We start from the raw sequence: 21,473 nt of genomic DNA on the forward strand, positions 1-21,473 counted from the left end.
AAAAATCAGATGTCTTTCTGTACGCTAACAATGAGCAATACAAAAAGGATATTAAGAAAACAATTCCAGTCGGGCATAGTGGTGGCATGCCTGTAGTGCCAGGTACTTGGGAGGCTGAGGCTGGAGGATCATTTTAGCTGAGGAGTTTGAGGCTACAGTGAGCTATGATCATGCCACTGCACTCCAGCCTGGATGACAGAGCGAGACCCTATCTCTAAAATTTAAAAAAAAAAAACAAAAACCAGAAAAAAACAAAGTTCTCACACTCTTAATTTCAAAACTTACTACAAAGGTACACTAGTCAAAATGTTAGGTAATGGCATTAAGACAGACATAAAGACCCATGGAATAATGGAATAGACCAGAGAACTCAGAAATAAACTCTCACTATCAAGAGTGAAAAGATAGCTCACAGAATGAGAGAATATATTTGCAAATCATATTGATAAGGGATTAATATCTAGCTTATGCAAAGAACTCCAAAAACTCTACAAGAAAAAAAAAAAACACAACAGCCTAATTAAAAGGACAGAGGAATTACACAGACATTTCCCCAGGGAACATATACAAATAGCTAATAAGCAAATAGAAAGATGTTGAGCATCACTAATTATTAGGGAAATGCAAACCAAAACCACAAGGAAATACTACTTCACACCTGTGACAATAGCTATTATTAATGGTTTTTAAAAGGATAGAAAATACTAAGTATTAGAATGTGGTGAAATTGGACCTCTAATGAGAATGTAAAGAGTTTGCAGAGCTGTGGAAGTTCCTAAAATAATTAAACATTGTATTACTGTCTGACTCAGCAATTTTACTTCTAGGTATGTTTTCAAAAGACTTCAAAGGAAGAGCCAATAGATATTTGTTCGCTAGTGTTCATAACAGCATTATTTACAGTAGGCAAAAAGTTAAAACATCCCAAAGATCCATTGGCAGATGAATGGATATGTAAACTGTGGTATATACATGCAGCAGAACGTTGTTCAGCCTTAAAAAGGAGTCAAGGCCTGGCTCAGTGGATCACGCCTATAATCCCATTTCCTTGGGAACCTGAGCTGGAATTATCACTTGAGCCCAGGAGTTCGAGGTTACAGTGAGCTATTATTATGCCATGGTACTCCAGCCTGGATGACAGAGTGAGACCCTGTCTCTAAAACAAAAAATAATCAAGTTCTGATACATGTATATAAATGAAATAAGCCAGAAACAAGTGGACAAATACTATATAATTCCATGTATATGAGGAACCTGCAATAGGGAAATTCATACAGAAAGTAGAATAGTGGTTATCAAGGATTGAAGGTAGGGTAGAATGGAGAGTTTTTCTTTAATTGATTTGGTGTTTGGGATGATGAAAAAGTTCTGGAGATGCATGGATGGTGGGGATGGTTGTAAAACAATGTGAATGTACTTCATACCACTGAAATGTCCAAAACACTTAAAAAACGGTTAAAAAGATAAATACTATGGCATGTACATTTTATCGCATTTTTTAAAAAAATTAATCATGTGTATGTGTCTGTTTTTGGACTCTATTCTGTTCCTTTGATCTACTTTTCTTTACTAGTACCACATTGTCTTGATTTCCAGACTTTTATTGTAAGTCTTTAAATCAAGTAACATAATTCCTCCCAAGTTTTTCTAGTTTTTGCCTTTACATAGAAATTTGTGAATTATCTTGCCATTTTCTCAAAAAAAAAAAATTCTGTTAATATTTGAGATTGTTATAGTGTTAAATCTATGGATCATTTTGGGGGGAGAGTGCCGTCTTAATATTTACTGTTTCATTCTATGGACATGGTATAGCTCTCCATTTACTTAGGTCATCTTTGATTTTTTTCACCACTATTTTATTTTCACTCTTATGTACTGCACATACTTTGTTAGATTTATATCTTACTTTTGCTTTAAATTTATATTTTATATCTTATATTTATAAGTTCATAAATTATATTTCTATATTTATTTTGTAGGATTCATATCTAAGCATTTAATGCTTTTCTACTATTGTAAATAATATTGTTTGTTTAATTTCAATTTCCATTTGTTCACCAATAGAGTATAGAAATACAGTTGAATTTGACCTTGGATTCTGCAACCTTGCTATAACACTAATTTTATAGTTTCTTTTAGTAGATTCCTTCAGTTTTTCTACATAGACAATCATGTAGTATGTGAGTAGAGATAGCTTATACTTCTTCCTTTCCAATCTTGTTTTCATTTTCTTGCCTTTTTGTACTGGCTAGGGCCTTTACTATGATGTTGGATATACATGTGTCCTGTCGTTGATACTAGGAAAACCGTATGGAGTCTTTAACCTTTACATATGAGGCAAATAGAATATCTAGGAAACTTCCTGCCAGGTCATTGCTTATGTCCCAAGGTCTTAGCCAGTCTGTTTGCTCAGATTTATATTATAGACAGTTTCCAGGATTTTTAGTTGTACTTAGTGGAATGATAGGTAGAAGTACATCTGTTCCATTTTTGTTTGTAACCAGAATCACCTTTATTCTTTTAAAAGTGATTTTGACTGATTTAGAATTCTGTTTTGTCAGGCTTTCCCTTCCCTTTCTCCTTTTTGGCACTCTTAGATGTCATTTCATTGCCTTCCAGTTTATGTTGTTTCAGACATAAGTTCTGAACTCATTCTTTTTTTTTTTTTTTGAGACAGGAGTGCAGTGTTGTCATCATAGCTCACTGCAGCATCAAGCTCCTAGGCTTAAGGGATCCTCCTGTCTCGGCCTCCAGAGTATTTGGGAGTACAGGTGCACGCCACCACACCCAGCTAATTTTTCTATTTTTTTGTAGAGAAGGAGTCTCTCTCTCTTGCTCAGAGTGATTTCAAACTCATGGCCTGAAGCAATCCTCCAGCCTCAGCCTCCAAAATGCTAGGATTATAGGCGTGAACTACTGCACCAGCTTTTTTTTTTCCTGTTTTTTTTTTTGTTTGTTTGTTTTTTAAAGATAGGGTCTTACGCCTGGACTGCAGTGGTACATACAATCATAGCTCACTGCATCCTCAAACTTCTGGGCTCAAGCAATCCTCCCATCTCGGCCTCCTAAGTGGCTGGGACTACAGGTACATGCCACCACACCTGGCCAGTTTTTCTTATTTTTTAGAGACGGGGTCTTGCCATTTTGCCCAGACCGGTTTTAAATTCCTGGCCTGAAGCAATCCTCCTACTTTGGCCTCCCGGAGTGCTGGGATTGTAGGCATGAACCATCTTACCTGGCCTCATTCTTATTGTGTACTCCTTTTTATGATGTATATTTTTTCTTTAGCTGTTTTGTTTTATTCATCAGTAGTTTTTACCATGTTTATTGTGATATATACTGTACTTTATTTATTTTATTTGAGTTTATTCTGGTTATGGTTTACTGAGCTTCTTGTAACTTCGGTTTTATAGTTTTTATCAAATTAGGAAATTTTTTTGCCATTACGCTTAAATTTTTTTTCATTTAAAATTTTTCACATTGTGACCACCCTGAGCAAGAGCGAGACTCTGTCTCTACTAAAAAAATCTAGAAAGAAATTAGCTGGACAACTAAAAATATATAGAAAAAAATTAGCCAGGCATGATCGCACATGCCTGTAGTCCCAGCTACTCGGGAGGCTGAGGCAGTAGGATCGCTTGAGCCCAGGAGTTTGAGGTTGCTGTGAGCTAGGCTGATGCCACATCACTCTAGCCCAGGCAACAGTGAGACTCTGTCTCAAAAAAAAAAAAAAAAAAATTTTTTTTCACATTGTGAATGTTGTATTACTGTGTCTGGTTTTTGTTATTTTCCTTTACAAGTGTCCAATTGTTTCAGTAGTCAATTTTCTCCTCTCCTGAGATTCTAAGATTCTAGTAGTTTTATATTGGCCCCTAGATCCTTATTTTTCAATAAATTAATCTCTGTGTATCAGTTTAGGTTATTTCTATTGCTTTGTCTTCAAGTTCACTGAACTTTTCATTTCCAGTGTCTGATATGCTGTTAAGCATTCTCCAGTTTTTTATATATCTTACATTTCTCTCTTCATTATCTTCATGTTTTCCTCTAAATTCTTTTTTTTTTTTTTCCTTTTTCCCACCAGGTTGAGAATTTCCTCTGAATTCTTAATTGTACTTACAGTGGTACCTTAAAGTCCTTTTCTATCTTTGTGATTCTGGGGCTGTTTCTGTTGAGTGATTTTTCTCCTGGCTCACATTTTCCTGCGTTTTGGCGTATGTAAGAATTTTTTATTGGAGGCAGGACATTGTGAATGTCACATTATCATATTCTGCTTTTGTTTATTCCCTTTACAAGTATTCAAACTTTATTTTCATAGGTGGTTAAGTTACTTGTGGATCAGCTTGAATTCTTTTGAAGATTTCATTTAAGCTTAGCTAAGGCTGCCCTTTATTACAGGAATAGTTAAGCCCTCCAACAGTGCATAACCTTACCCTTTGTGATCTCTGTTGAATGCCTCCCAGTGTTGGACAATGTCTTTCCACAGTGCCCTGTGGAATCTTCGTTATCTACCATTATGTGTAAGCTCTGGGAATTGTTCAGCTTATAGTTCTCTGGTAGTTCTTTGGCCAGGCATATGGAATTTTACCCTTCACATGCACAACTTAGTATTTAGCAATATGCTAAAAGAGACCCATACATAGATTTCTAGAGTTGTAATTCTCCATAGCTTTCTCCATCCTGGTACCCTCTCCCACAGATTCTAGATACCTCAGCCTCTCGATATGCTGATCTTTCCCTTTTCAATTTATCAGCTTGTCTATTCTCTGCTTAGTTTCTACTTGTACACCACAGTCATTCTTATAAAGGCAAGGTGGTTGTATGACTCACCTCATTTTTTTCCCATTTTTTTCAGGCATCACAGTGCTGCACTAACTGTTATCCAATATCTAATAGTAATTGTTTCATAAATTTTTTCTTGGTTTCTGGCAGATTTCCATATTTCTATTAGTTTTTGTCAGGAGGGCAAGTCTGGTATCAATTATTCCAGAGTGGCCAGATGAGGAAGTCCTCATATCTCTTTTTTTCATTATTGTCATTTTTTTTAAAAAAATAGACAAAATTTGTAGGAAAGAAATTTTCACAATAAAATTATCTTTAAACTTCTCTTTCTAGCTTTAATGAAGCGCCAGTTGAGATTCCCAGTCCTCCTGAAACCCCAGCCAAACCTCCTGAACCTGAAAGTACCTTGCAGCCTGTGCTTTCTCTCATCCCAAGGGAAAAGAAGGCCCCACGTCCCCCAAAGAAGAAGTATCAGAAAGCAGGGCTGTATTCTGACGTTTACAAAACTACAGAGTAAGTAGTAGTACCTATTAGTTGACATCCCTTAATACCTGTTATTCTTCCATGTTTTAAAAAAAATACTTTGACTATCAAGAAACAGTACAGATCCTTTTATAGTTCCTAACTATGATCATTGGGTTTTCACACTCATGTGTGAGATGTGCCTCCCTCAAACCTTGTTATGACATCAGCACATTACCCATCTAATGGGGAAAAAAAAGCAACACAAAAGTCATATACACAAATATCAATGTCCGCTGTACTCATGATACTGCACTATGTTGTATGGGGATAATTATCTTCCCTGATCTTTATCTTTTCTCTGCCTTTCCAGATTACATTCCTATAGTTTGGATTCCAATGATGCCTTTTTTATTAATTAAAAATAAGAAATGGCTTTAGGCCAATCACCCAGAAGAAGGGGGTGTTGCAGCCAGCTGGAAAGGGGCTAGTTCTTTTCTGCTTTGTAGCTCTAAGAGGCTGCGTTGAGATTGAGTGGGAGTGGAGGACTCCGTGATGTATGGGGATCCACTGGGCTTTTTCTGACACCTTTTGTCTGGAAACACCTGGTGCATTCTCTCTGATTCCTTTGTTGCTGAGGCTGCCTCTCAATGGAAACAGAGAAACAGAGGTGGCTTTTACATAGTAAGTCCAATGTGCTTCTGAGTCCACACATTAGACAAGGGGGATGGAACCTTGAAGGATCCCATAGCACAGAATGGCTGCTCTTAATAATACTGTGGCAGTGCTTGTCACTCTGGAGTCTTTCTCTCAAAGGAGGAACATCACAAAAGTCTGACTACATGCAAGGGTAAAGCAATATATTTTGAAACATGTTAAGAAATATGTAGCATATACTTTTATACATCGATAATTTACTGGAGCTACTATCGCAAAGTTTATGTACATATAATATTTATATATTTTATATGTAAATATACTTAAATATACACATATATAATAGGGTAGAGTGGTGTTTTCCTGTCAAGGGTGGTTTTCCCTGGCCAGGCAAGAAGAAAACATCCATGTACATATGAAAAGAGAGAGAGAGTGGGAATACCACACACATATATACATGGTGTATTCTTGCATGAGAAAATAACATAATTCAGATATATACATACATGGATGTTTGGAAAAATATAAACAATAATAACGTGAAATTTAAGTTAATGTGCGTAACAGATCCAGCCCCCTCACATGGACAGGCAGTCCCAGATGACCAGCTTTGTATAGAGCTCTGGAGAACTTCACACCTGTAGTCCCTAAGAACTACATCAGTGAAAAAGTACATAGATGTATATTGGAATAAAGCCATATACTTTTCATTATCTAAAGGAATGTGTAACTTAGAAAGTGGTGGATAAACATGAAAAGACAAAAACTCTGTCATTTACATATATGTAAATGGTGAAATTTTTGCATTGTCACCAGTTGCTTTACAGTTTTCTTCAGACAGAATGTAAGAAGACATGGGTGGGGGTGTGTGTGTGTGTGTGTGTGTGTGTGTATAAACACACACATATACACACATGTATGTGTATATATATATATATATAAACACATTAATGTAGATCGTTACAGATTTTATGATTATGGACACAGATGATTAAAAAGATATACATCCTTTTGTATATATAGAAATATCTATACATTTAAATATATATACAAAAGAAAACAAAACCAAAACACATACTCAAATAGTTGCAGTGACACAGAGACACACACTTACAATCATCAACAAAATACCTCCATTTTCATCAGGGACCCTAGGGCCTTCTTGCCTAGGGTAGTGAAGGAAACCCAAAGGTTTAGAGGAGTTTTTTCACTGACTTTTTTTTTTGAGATAGAGTCTCGCTTTGTTGCCCGGGCTAGAGTGAGGGCTAGAGTGAGTGCTGTGTCGTCAGCCTAGCCCACAGCAACCTCAAACTCCTGGGCTTAAGTGATCCTACTGCCTCAGCCTCCTGAGTAGCTGGGACTACAGGCATGCGCCACCATGCCCAGCTAATTTTTTTTTTCTATATATATTTTTAGTTGGCCAGATAATTTCTTTCTATTTTTAGTAGAGACGGGGTCTTGCTCTTGCTCAGGCTGGTCTCGAACTTCTGACCCGAGCGATCCACCCGCCTCGGCCTCCCAGAGTGCTAGGATTACAGACATGAGCCACCGCGCCCGGCCTTTCACTGACTCTTTTTTTTTTTTTTTTTTTTTTTTTTTTTTTTTTTGAGACAGAGTCTCACTCTGTTGCCCAGGCTAGAGTGAGTGCCGTGGCGTCAGCCTAGCTCACAGCAACCTCAAACTCCTGGGCTCAAGCGATCCTCCTGCCTCAGCCTCCCGAGTAGCTGGGACTACAGGCATGCGCCACCATGCCCGGCTAATTTTTTTGTATATATATATTTTAGTTGTCCATATAATTTCTTTCTATTTTTAGTAGAGACGGGGGTCTCGCTCTTGTTCAGGCTGGTCTCGAACTCCTGACCTTGAGCGATCCGCCCGCCTCGGCCTCCCAGAGTGCTAGGATTACAGACATGAGCCACCACGCCCGGCCTTCACTGACTCTTAAACAGGATCTTTGTTGAGTCAAAACACCAGGTGAAGGCCCTTTGGGTAGAGGTACCCTAACTTTTATCTCCGACTAAGAACAAAGCTTCCCAGTTCTTCTAAAGCTGACCATGAGAATAGGTGCTCATAGTTTGCCCACATAGGGTGGGCTCATATACCAGAGTGCCCATTGCCATGCTTTAGGAGGAGGCTTTCCAAGGGGAGGAAGAATAGCTAGATTTTACCCCTCAGGAGGTGTTTGGATCAATGCTAATTAGAGTGGCGTTGGATGGTATTGGTGGGGGGCAGAGGAGTGACAGTTAGGCAAGGTTTGAAGTGCACTGTGGGCTTCCATGGATCGGGAAGTCATCTCCACACTCTGGAAACTACAGATCTCGTTTAAAGTTCTTATGCGAAGTTGAAACTGGTTCTGGAGGAGCCCACAGGCAGGCCTGACAAATGCCTGGACTGGTGGATGCCTGAAGCCTGTTCTGGGAGTGTGAGGAGCAGAGATGTGGGAGTTCTGGCTGGGTAAAATCTCATGGACACCAATGGTGCTGATGGCCAGGGAAGGCACTGTGAGAGGCAGGATGCTGGAGCCTGGATCCCTTCGGTGGCTGGCTGATGCCTGTTCACTAGGAAGACCAGCTTGTAGAGGCAGCCATTTTACTCAGGCTGTGCATGAAATGCACATACATAGGCCATGGTGCAACAGGGAGCCCTGAGGGGCTGGACGTAGCCTCTGCCCCAGGCCTGGCCTAAGTCAAGCACCCAGAAAGGGGGGTGGGAGTTACAACCAGCTGGAAAAAGGCCAGTTCTTTTCTGCTTTATAGCTCAGAGAGGCTTTGTTTAGACTGAATGGGAATGGAGGACTCCATGATGTGGCCGGGTCCACTAGGCTTTTTCTGACCCCCTTTGTCAGGAAACACCCCGTGCATTCTTTTCTGGTTCCTTTGTTGCTGAGGCTGCCTCTCACGGAAACATAGAAACAGAAATGGCTTTTACATAGTAGGTACAATGAGCTTCCGAATCCACACACTAGACCAGAAGGACAGAACCTGGAGGGATCCCATAGCATAGAGTGTCTGCTCTCAAGAATGTGTAGCAATGCTTGTCACTCTGGAGTTATTCTGGCAGACAGATGGGTGAAACATCACAGAAATCTAACTCCACACAAAACATGTTCAGAAATACATAACATATACTTTTATGCATCAACAATCTATTAGAAATAGTGTTACAAAATTTATATATATATTTTATATGTGAGTATATTTAAACACGTACATGTATGATATGGTAGAATGGTGTTTCCCTGTCAAGGGTGGTTTTCCCTGGTCAGGCAGGAAAAATATATCCACATACGTATGAAGAGAGAGGGAAAGTGGGGATGCCACACCCCTAAATTTATATATACATAATATATTCTTGCATGAGAAGATACATAATTCAGATGCATACATACATTGATATTTAAAATATATAAACAATGATAACATGAAGTAAGAGGTATATGTATAGCAAATCTGTCCCCCACTACTCACTCACCAGACAGGCGGTCCCAACCAGTTTTGTCTAAAGCTCTGGAGAAAGAAAAAGAAATGGGAGCTAAATGAAGGATATATATGGTCATAAAGTGGTGTAATGGACATTGAGAACTATTAATAAGAAGAGGGGTTGAGGGATAAAAATCTACCTATTGGGTACTATGTATACTATTCTGGTGACAGGAACACTAAAAGCCCTGACTTCAGCATTATATAATTCATCCATGTAACAAAAAACACTTTACCCCCTAAATATATTGAAATAAAAGTTTAAAAAAATAAAAATAAGAAAAATGGTGCTATCTGTGTAACAAAAGTGATATTGGTGATGATCTATTTCATTTTTTAATTGATTAAATGTTCCGTGAACAATGTCAGATGAATAAAATACTTTTCTTAATTTTAAGAACTTCATATTCCCTTGGCAAAGTACAGCTTGATAGTAGTTTCCCAGATAGAGAAGGGTATTCCTGTCGGAACAGCATGTAAAAAGGCACATACTAGCATGCAAAGGTTTTTCACATATCAAAAGAACTCAAAACTTTAGGATTTGTGGTCAAGCAGGTTGGCTCACACCTGTAATCCTAGCGCTCTGGAAGGCTGAGGCAGGAGGCTTTCTTGAGGTCAGGAATTCGAGACCAGCCTGAGCAAGAATGAGACCCCCATCTCTACTAAAAATAGAAAAAATTAGCCAGGCATGGTGGCATGTGCCTGTGTGTAGTCCCAGCTACTTGGGAGGCTGAGGCAAGAGATTGGCTTGAATCCAGGAGTTGGAAGTTGCAGTGAGCTATGATGATGCCACTGCACTCTAGCCAGGGTGACAGAGCAAAACTGTATCTCAAAAAAAAGAAAAGTTTAGGGTTTCTGAAATAATGGCCTTGTGGAAAATAAAAATTATATGGTAAGGACCACATAACTATAGACTCTACTGTCTCTAATATATTTAATCTTAATCCCATTAAACTGTAGGAAATCAAAAATGATGTTTTTTAGGAATAGATGTGAAAAGTGTAGATTTGTTTATTTAGATAATAACTCGGGCAACCGGGTATGAAATGAATGAGTTACTAGTCACAGAAACTCACAGGGTCTATCAAAAAATCATGAGGATCTGAACATAGGCCAGAAAAGAAGGAGAATGAGATTGAAAGAGGAAAGGTTAGATTTTAGAACTACATCTCATTTGGTGTAAAGTAATCAACATGTGAACCATAACACTTTATTTTGCATTGTAAAGATTTTTCATTGATTTGTCACTAAGGTAGGTATCACATAAAAATTTTCTACTCTACACCTGTCTCTTAGGTCATGAAAATGTTTTACTAAGCTTATGTTTAGCTGCTAATAATGGAAGATCATCTCAAGTCACCAAGACTTTTTAAAAATGGGCATTTCATTCCCTTTATTTTATTTATTTATTATTTATTTTGAGACAGAGTCTCACTCTGTTGCCCGGGCCAGAGTGCCATGGCTAATTTTTTTCCTATATATTTTTAGTTGTCCAGCTAAGTTCTTTCTATTTTTTTTAGGTAGAGACAGGGTCTCACTCTTGCTCAGGCTGGTCTCGAACTCCTGAACTCAAATGATCTGCCTACCTCAGCCTTCTGGAGTGCTAGGATTACAGGCATGAGCCACTGTGCCCGGCCTGATTCCCTTTAATTTAAGAGAAGTTGTAATGTCTGCAGTTCAAACTTAGTAACTGTACCTTCACAATGTCTTCAGGGACCTAGACTTTTTTTTCCCTTCGGTCTCAGCACTAAGCTTACATTCTTAAGGTTACCTCATGTTCCAAGATGGCTATATGAGGCCTTCATTACAGACAGAAAAGAGGAAGGGGAAGCATGTGCATTCTTTGTAAGTAAACTTCAAAAACACAATTATATAAATTGGCTAGGATGTAAGTCATGTAGCCGTACTTTAAGATGGGCTGGGAAATAATGGTCACTATTTCAGGGTCAATAGCTGTAAAAAAAAAAAAATCAGCATTTTATCAGCAGAAATGAGAAAATGGAAATATACTTTGGGAAAAATCTAATACAGTTGTAATCTTGAAGCAATGTTTTTAGGAAATATAGAAGGCAGAAATATATTTATCAAATTTTTTGCTAAAGTTCAAGTTTTACTTCTGTGCTTACTTTTGTGCTTTTTCTTCGTTAAATCTCTAGAAATGAAAGTGTAAAATGTTAATAAAGTCAGACTGTGCATCGAAAGATCAGAATCATCAGCTGGGCAAAGTGGCTCATGCCTGTAATCTTAGCACTCTGGGAGGCCGGGGCTGGAGGATCACTTGAGGTCAGGAGTTTAAGGCCAGCCTGAGCAAGAGCGAGACCCCCATCTCTACTAAAAATAGAAAAAATTAGCCAGGCGTAGTGGCTTGTGCCTATAGTCCCAGCTAATCAGGAGGCTGAGGCAGGAGGATCACTTGCGCCCAGGAGTTTGAGGTTGCAGTAAGCTATGATCACACCACTGTACTCTAGCCTCGGCGACAGAGCAAAATAAATTAAATTTATTTTTAATAATAAACATAAATATAGTGATTGAACTATTGGCAGGGATTACCCAGTATATTAGTTTTCCATCCCTGCTGTAACAAATTACTACAAACTTAGTGGCTTAAAGCAACAAAGATGTATTATCTTATAATTCCTGAGGTCAGAAGTCCAAAATGAGTCTCTCAGGCTAAAATTGAGAATGTTTAGTTTTGTGAGAAACTGCCAAGCTGTCTTTCAAAGTGGCTGTACAATTTTATACTCTCAACAGCAATGAATGAGAGTTCCTGTTGTCCCACAGCCTCCCCAGCATTTGGCATTGCCATTGTTTTGGATTTTGGCCATTCTAACAGGTGTGTAGGGATGACTCCTTTTAATTTGCAATTCCCTAATGACATCTCATGTTTAACATCTTTTTCTGTCCTTATTTGCCAGGTATATCTTCTTTGGTCAGTTTTTCAGGTCTTTTGCTCATTTTTTAAATTAAATTGTCTGTTTTCTCATTGTTGAGTTTAACAGTTGTTTGTATATTTTAGATAACACTGTTTATCAGTTGTCTCTTGCAAATATTTTCTCCCAGTCTGTGGTTTGTTTTCTCATTCTCTTGACATTTGTCTTTTGCAGAGCAGAAGTTTTTAGTTTTAATGAAGTCCAGCTTATCAATCAGCTCTTTTACAGTTACTGATTTTGGTGTTGTATCCAAAAGCCATTGCCATGTCCAAAGTCACTTAGCTTTTTTCTAAATGTTACCGTCTAGGAATTTTGTAGTTTGGCATTTTACATTTAGGTCTGTGATCCATTCTGAGTTAATTTATGTGAAGGGTGTAAGTTCTGTAATCTAGACTGAGGGTTTTTTTTGTTGTTTTTTTTTTTTTTGACATGTGGATGTCCAGTTTTTACAGCACGATTTGTTAAAAAGACCGTCTTTGCACCATTGTATTATTACTTTTGCTCCTTCGTTAAAGATCAGTTGATTATATTTTTGTGGGTCTATTTCTGGGCTGTCCATCCTATGTAACTGATCTTTTTGTCTACAGTTTTGCCAGTGTCACACTGTCTTCTTGATTACTATAGGTTTATAGTACGTCTTCAAGTTTGGTAGTGTTAGTTCTTCAAATTTGTTTTTCTCCTTCAGTATCAAGTTAGGTATTCTGGGTCTTTTGCATCTACATATGAACTTTAGAATTAGTTTGTCAGTATCTACAAAATAACTTGCTGGGATTTATTTGAGATTGTATTGACTCTATAGATCAAGTTGGAAAGAACTGACATCCTTATAATGTTGACTCTTCCTATCCATGAACATGAAATATCTCTCTCTTTTTTTTTTTTTTTTTTTTTTTTTTAGTTTTTTGATATCAATTATCAAGTTTTGTAGTTTTCCTCATATAGATATTTTGGTTGAATTTATACATAAGTATTTTATTTTTGTGGGTGCTAACATAATATAACTGATTTGGGTACTGTTTATTTTCAAAACTGTGTTAAATTGTGTCAAAAAAAAAAATCCGAGACTGTGCATTGTTGCTCTGTTATTTTTCAATCATTAAGAAGCTCCAGTACCTTTTCTATAGAATTGTATAGTTCTAACTAAGCTTTATCCTCTCTTTTTTTCTAGCAGAATGTTAAGGGTATATTCTGTCATTCATTCAGCAACAACATCTTCTGTCTCCAAATAAACGTTGATTTGGGTCAAGGGTTTTTTTCCCCTTGTTTCTATTTCTTTTCTTTTGTTTTTCCATTTTTCCTCTCTCGTTTCTTTTACTCTTACTTTAAAACCCTCTTGCCAATTTTTTTTTCACTAAAGGAATGAGTTCTTTTGGATGTTAAGAGGAGGAAGACAGATTACCTTTTGAGAGATTCTGTAAAGAGACCTTTCCTCAAGACAGAGATTATTTTTATCAAAGCTGTTTTAGAATTCAGTTTATCTGATTTTTATTTCAATTACTAAGCAAATGAAAATATCTTGCTAGGTTCAGTGGCTCTTGCCTGTAATCCCAGTGACTTGGGAGGCTGAGGAGGGAGGATCACTTGAGGCCAAGAGTTCGAGACCAGCCCAGGCAACATAGTGAGCTCTCGTCTCTAAAAAAATTTTTTAAACTAGCTGGGAGTAATGGTGCACACTTGTAGTCCCAGCTACTCAGGAGTCTGGGGCAGGAGGATTCCTTGAGCCCAGAAGTTAGAGGGTACATTGAACTGTGATCATGCCAGTGCACTCCAGCCTTTCTGACAGAGTGAGACCCTGTCTCAAAACAAAGCAAACAAACAAACAAAATATATATGTGTTTTTCAATTTCCACATTTGTGACTTTTCCATTTTTCCTTCTGTTATTCATTTCTACTTTCATTCTTTGTAATCAGAAAAGATACTCTTTATGATTTCAGTCTTTTAAAATTTGTTAGTGCTAGTTTTGTGGCCTAACATATGGTCTTTCCTGGAGAACATTCTATGTGTACTTGAAAAGACTACACAGTCTCATAAAAAAATTAGCCAGATGTGATGTGGTGGTATGCACCTGTAGTTCCAGCTACTTGGGAGCCTGAGGCCCCAGGCAACAGAGTGACACCTTGTCTCAGGGCAAAAAAAAAAAAAAAAAAAAAAGAGGAGACAACTATATATCTGTTGTAGTTGGGTAGAGTGTTTTTTATATTTGTGTTAGCTCTAACTGGGTTATGATATTGTTTGTGTCCTCTGATTTGTTATTGATCTGGTTGTTGTAGCCATTTTTCAAAGTTTCATATTGAAGTTTCTTACTATTATTTTAGAACTATTTTACTTTTAAATTCTGTCAGTGCTTGCTTCATATATTTTGGATCTTCTCATGTTTGGGGTGTGTGTGTATATATATATGTTTATAATTACTATAGCTTCATGGAGAATAGACTCTTCGATCAATATATAATGTCCTTATTGGAACAGTTTTTGACAGTTACCGGTTTTGTGTTTATTTCTTTGTTTTTAGAAAGAGGGTCTTTCTAAGTTGCCTAGGCTGGAGTGCAGTGGGTATTCACAGGTGTGATCATGGAAGACGACAGCCTTGAATTCTGGGCCCAAGCAATCCTCCTGCCTGAGCCTCTCAGTAGCTGGGACTACAAGTGTGTACTACTGCACCTGGCTTGACAATTACAATTTTGACTTCAAGTCTGTTTTTGTGTGATACTAGTATAGCCTCTTCAGCTCTCTTTTGGCAATTGTTTCCATAGAATATAATTTTCAGTCCTTTCACTTTTTTTTTCATCCTTTCACCTTCAACCTATTTTTGTCTTTGGATCTATAGTGAGTCTCTTACAGGTAACACATAGTTGGATCATTTTTTAATCCATTTTCCTAATCTGTACCTTTTGATTGGAGTGTTTCAACTATTTATATTTAACATAATTATTGATCAGGAAAGCCTTCTTCCATTTTGGTTACTTGTCAGCAACCACTGCCACAAGTTGCTTGTTTTTATAAAAGGAGCAAGAAAGATTGCATTCACAATGATTAAATAGTTAAAGAATTACGTGTGGTTTGGCCACTAATGTGAGGTCACACATATCATGCCATTACTGTGTATATTTTCTGATCATGATTTATGAAAATTCAGTCTGCCACTTAGGAATAAGTGTTAGATGGGGTCCATAATCACATTTAGATTCTTTTCTATTGTTTATAGAATCTTGGCTCTGCCCAGTTTTTTGGCTAAAAACAAAACATGTTTGTAGCTGTCATTGCATAGGCAGCCAGCAATATTGCTCTAGCACCCTCTAGTGAGAGTAGTACTGTGGCTTCACTAGCACTGAGTGTTTCTAACCTATTCATTAATCTGGGCCTGATGGGCTTAATAGATAACAAGAGTTAATATATATACTTAAATAAATTATATTTCATGCATAAAATAGATTATTATTCAGCCTTTAAAAAGAAGGATATTCTGACCCATGCTAAAGCATGGATGGAAGACAACTTTGAAGATACTATATTTGGCCAGGTGTGGTGGCTCACATCTGTAATCCTAGGACTCTGCAAGGCCAAGGCAGGGAGGATTGCTTGAGGCCAGGAGTTTGACCCCAGCCTGAGCAAGAGCAAGACCCCATCTCTACTAAAAAATATATAAAAAATTAGCTGGGCATGGTGGCACGCACCTGTAGTCCCAGCTACTTGGGAGGCTGGGGCAGTAGGATTGCTTGAGACCAGGAGTTTGAGGTTGCTGTGAACTAGGCTGATGCCACAGCACTCTAGCCTGGGCTACAGAGTGAGACTCTGTCTCAAAAAATATATATATATGTATATATTATACTAAAGATAAATAATAAAAATTACTTGGCCCACCCTTAGGAATTGTGTGTTGCAAGCTATAAATGCTACAAGAATTCCAGGAAGAGATAAAGAGATACAATTTCGTCATTGTATAGAAGAAATTGACATAGTCTTAAACTATACAAATTAAGAATGGCATCATCATCATTGCTATAGTTATGATAGTATTGTAAATTAGGAATTTGGGAAGTGAAATAGCCAAAATAATTTTTAAAATACTTTTTAATAGATCTTTAGTCACTTTGTCTTTATAAGAAAATAATATGAGCATTTTATAACTTGAACATATCTTAGAAATTATCTAATCTACCTCCCTTAGACTCTAGAGAAATAAATGTGTTTTGGCAGCTACCTTCCCTGTCACTGATTATACTATTTTATTTTTTTCACAATGTTGTATTTTGAAAATGTTGAAACCTTCTGAAAAGTTTAAAGAGTTGCAAATAAACACACATATACTCTAACCTAGATTTATCCTTTTTCACGATTTTATCACAATTACTTTATATTCATCCCATTTTGGGGTGGGGGAGATGTTTAGTGAACAGATTGAAAATAAGTTGCAGATATTCATCCCTAAGCATTTCAGTAATTATCATCTAAGAACTAGGGTATTCTCCTGCCTAATCATAATACCGTTATTATATCAAAGAATATAAGCAGTAATTTAATAAAGTCATCTAATATATAGCCACATGTATATTTTCCCTGTGGTCCTAACAGTGTTTGTTTCAGCAGTTTATTTTGCTTTAATATAGGATCCAAACAAATGTCATATGTCTCATGTAATTTTTATGTCTATTCTTTTCTTCTGGAATGTTCCCCCCCCATCTTTTGTCTTTTATGAGCTTGTCCAATTTTGAAGAACTCAGGCTGGTTGTCTTTTTAGAATATCCTTCACTTGGGATTTATCTGATCATATCTTCATGATTAAATTTGGGTTAAGTAATCTTGGCAGGAATATTGCATATGTGACATTTTATACTTCTTTTTGCATCCCACTTATTGTCCCAATGTTGGCAATGAATGTTGAATCACTTGGTTAAGGTGGTGTCTGCCAAATCTCTCCATTGTAAAGATACATTTTTTTTCTGTTGTAAATGGTAAGTAAACCATGGGTTGATATTTGAGGCATTGGCCTGTTTGTTCTCTTTTTTATCTAATATTTTCTCATTCATTAATGATCCTTGCCTAAGCTAATGTTTTTTAGAAAATGGCAATTTTCTAATTCTTCGTTTATTAGCTGACAGTTTCTTTGAAGATGGGCTTCCTATTTTGTCCCCTTTCACACTCTGTTTTCTTTTTATTTATTTATTATCTATCTATCTATCTATCTATTTATTTATTTATTTATTTATTTTGAGACCAGGTCTCACTCTGTCACCTAGGCTGGAGTGCAGTTGCCTGATCATCGCTCACTATAGTATAGAACTCCTGGGCTCAAGCAATCCTCCCACCTCAGCCTCCTGAGTAGCTGGGGCTGCAGGTGTAAGCCACCACGTCTGCTGGACTCATGAATTTTTAAAATTTAATAGAATCGATCACCATCATTTTGTGAAGGACTGCTCAGAATTCCCAGATTTTACCACAGGAGGCTTCTTAAGCTGTTCCCTGTTTCCTTTATACATGTCTGTACTCAATCTTTGAGCACTTCCCTACTTTCTGTCACAGTAAGATGTGTGATTCACTTTGGAATTTTGAGGGGTGAGGGCTTGTTTTTTGTTTTATTTTATTTTGTTTTACTTGGCTGCTGTTGTTAACCAGACTTAATTTGTTCTTTCTCTGGCCTGTATCTGGAATCAACTATTTTCCTCAAGAAGCTTTGGTTTCTTTTAGTGGGGATTATTATTTAGAAATCAAAATCTAGGTTCTTGATGTGCTGTTTGCTATAAGACTGTCATTACTGTGATGTCATTGCATCTAGCCCCTTTCAGAACCAGGGAATGAAAAAAAAATGCACACACATGTATTATTTTCTATTGCTGTAGAAGAAATTACCACAAATTTAGCAGCTTAAGACATCCTTTATTATCTCACAGATTCCCTATAATATCAGGAATCCAGGGCTGGCTTAGCTGGATCCTCTGTTCAGGGTTTCACAAGGCCAGAATCTTATCAGCCAGGTCTGCAGTTACATCTCAGGCTGGGGATTATTTTCCAAGCTCATACAGATGTAGGCACAATTTGTTTCTTTGTAGAACTCGTGGTTAATGGCTTGCTTCTTCAAGTCTTCAACAAAGAGAAAGTTGGCTACTTTAAGACTCTGAGCTCAGAGAAAGCCTGAGCCTTTATTGAGATATAATTCTTCCATTGTGCAATACTTTAAAGTGTACAATTCAGTGACTTTTAGTATATCCACAGAGTTGCACATTCATTACCATGATCAACTTCAGAACATTTTCATTATCCCAAAAAGAAACCCACATCTCTTAGCAGTCATCCGCTAACTTCCCTACCCTTAGGCAACCACGCATGTGCTGTCTATTCTAGACATTTCATATATGGAATATATATAATGTAAATACAGTTTTTTCCTTGTTCTGAATATTTCATATCCGATAATATGTGATCCTTTATGAATGAATTCTTTTACTGAGCATACTATTTTCAAGGTTCATGAATATTGTAGCATGTATCATTCCTTTCTTTTCTGCCAAATAATATTCCATGATGGATATACAACATTTTATTTATCCATTCATTAGTTGATGAACATTTGGATTCTTTCTGGTTTGGGTTATGAAGAAGGCTGCTGTGAACATTTGTATATGTTCTCTTTTTTATTGCTTCATAATGTTAGATTATATACTACACTTGATCTTTGCCAAAAGGCCAAGAAGCAATTCATAGTGTTAGATTATATAGATATTTCATAGTTCATCCAGTGAGACTGCTAAGGGAAGGCATTTTGGTTGTTTCTAATATTTGCTCCTATAGATAATGCCCAATGAATGAATAACCTTGTCCATATGTTGTTTGATATTTTGAGGATACATCTTCAGAGTAAGTTCCTAGAAATGTAATTACTAGGTTAAATAGTGGATGTATATATGATATTATAAATATTGCCAAATTCTGCTTCCATAGAGAAATGTATGATCATGCCTACTTTTACCCAGCCCAGATTATGTTGTCAAACTGTTAAATGTTTATCAATCTGATAGGTGAGATATAGTATCTCCAGAGAGTTTTAATTTACATTTTTCTCATAAATGAAACTGCTAAGCATCTTTTCATGTATGTGAAGGCCATTTAATTATCTTTTTCTGTGAACTGTCTTTTCATGTTTGCTTCCTGTTTTCTCTCAGGTTCTTAATCTTTTTTCCGCCTGTGGATTTTTAAGGTTGTTTATATATTAGGAAAATTTGCCCTTTGTGATATAAATTATAAATATATTTTGTAAATTTGCCATATGTCTTTTGTGCTTATCAACCACATATCTATTGTTATGCCAGTAATAACATTGTTACTATTCAAAACCTGTATCGAATACTGTAGCTTTGTAGTAAAATTTGAAGTTGGGAAGTGTGTTTTCTTCAATTTTGTTGTTTTTCAAGATTGTTTTGGCTATTATGGGTTCCTTGCCATTTCCATGTGAATTTTAGGATAAGCTTGCCTATTTCTACAAAAAGCCAGCTGGGATTTTGACAGAATCTCTATATCTATTTGGGGAGTTTTGCCTTCTAGACAATGTTTAGTCATCCGATCCATGAATATGGGATATCTTTCCACTGATTTATATTGCTTAAAATTTCTTTTTAACAGTGTTTTGTAGCTTTAAGGATAAAAGTAGTATTACACTTCTTTTGTTAATCTTATTCCTAAGTATTTTTTTATTTGATGCTACTGTAAGTGGAATTGGATTTTTTTTTTTTTTTCATTTAATTTTTGGATTCTTTGTTGCTAGTATATAGAAATACAATTGATTTTTTTTTCCCAACAGTTTACCCTGACAGGTGTTTTTGTTATTTATTTTGTATCCTGCAACCTAGCTGTTAGTCCTACCAGTCTTTTAGTGGATTCTGTCATTTGTCTCTTGACTTTGCTTATGATAATTGTTTTTGTCATTCAAAAGTTCATATTTTCTGGCCGGGCGCGGTGGCTCACGCCTGTAATCCTAGCACTCTGGGAGGCTGAGGTGGGCGGATCGTTTGAGCTCAGGAGTTCGAGACCAGCCTGAGCAAGAGCGAGACCCCATCTCTACTAAAAATAGAAAGAAATTATATAGACAGCTAAATATATATATAGAAAAAATTAGCCGGGCATGGTGGCACATGCCTGTAGTCCCAGCTACTTGGGAGGCTGAGGCAGGAGGATTGCTTGAGCCCAGGAGTTTGAGGTTGCTGTGAGCTAGGCTGACGCCACGGCACTCACGCTAGCCTGGGCAACAGAGTGAGACTCTGTCTCAAAAAAAAAAAAAAAGTTCATATTTTCATGTAGTTAAATTTATCATGAGAGCTGAGCATGGTGGCTTATAGATTCATAGGTTAAACTTACAGATTCAGATCACAACAGTCTTTACAAATATATTTTATATGTTTTCTACTAGAACAGTGTTTTAACTCTAAGATAGTTTTTCTTTCCCTTTTGGTGTGCTTTTGGTACTGTCTTTCCTTTGGTTATTTGATGTTTAAGAAATTTATGCTTGTTTAAACATTAATCTAAATATATTGTTATTACCAGTATATTAATTTGTTGTAAAAAATCATTTAATATTTTTCTAAAGCACATCATGTTTATTACTTGTTTTTATGAATTATCACAGACTAGATTGCAAGATTTCACAAAAATGAATATATCTTTCACCCAGTTGTTGATATTTAGCCATTTTTCTTTCTCTCCTTCTTCCTGTCTCCTTCCCCATACATATACCCCTGTATTTTTTTCTCACTTATTTGATAAAACATTATAGACACTTTGACTTATTACTCATAAATATTTCAATAGGTATTTCCCAAGAACAAGGACATTTTCTTATATAAACATAGTATAAATATTAAACTTGGGGTGTTTAACATCACTACAACACTGTTATCTAACGTATAGTTCCATAATCAAATTTTACTAGTTGTTTCAATAATGTCCTTTCTGACAGTTGTTACATTGATTCAGGATCTAATCCATGATTATGTTGTTATGAGCATGATTATGAGCATTTTGTTGTCATGTCTCTTTATTCTCTTTTAATTTGGAACAATTTTTCAGCCTCTTTTTGTCTTTCATGACATTGACATTTTTGAAGAGTACAGAGCAGTTTAATAGAGGGTCCTTAAATTGGAATTTATTGTATCTTCATGAATAGATTGATGTTGTGCA

At 36.6% G+C, this 21,473-nt stretch overlaps 1 protein-coding gene and 1 non-coding gene across 3 annotated transcripts in view; both read left to right on the forward strand.

Annotated features, from left to right (window-relative positions):
- Positions 1-21,473, forward strand: part of ASH1L (ASH1 like histone lysine methyltransferase) — a 189,274-nt gene that overhangs the window by 100,911 nt on the left and 66,890 nt on the right. For both annotated transcript variants that reach the window (XM_069480458.1, XM_069480459.1), the window contains exon 6: positions 5,113-5,292. In XM_069480458.1, coding sequence (XP_069336559.1) covers positions 5,113-5,292 — 180 coding nt within the window. The remainder of the gene's footprint in view (positions 1-5,112; positions 5,293-21,473) is intronic.
- Positions 5,386-5,489, forward strand: LOC138391208 (small nucleolar RNA U13). The gene has a single exon (XR_011234818.1). It is a non-coding gene; the product is annotated as a small nucleolar RNA U13 (small nucleolar RNA).

This window comes from Eulemur rufifrons, chromosome 8 (assembly GCF_041146395.1).
Source record: "Eulemur rufifrons isolate Redbay chromosome 8, OSU_ERuf_1, whole genome shotgun sequence".
NCBI lineage: Eukaryota > Metazoa > Chordata > Mammalia > Primates > Lemuridae > Eulemur > Eulemur rufifrons.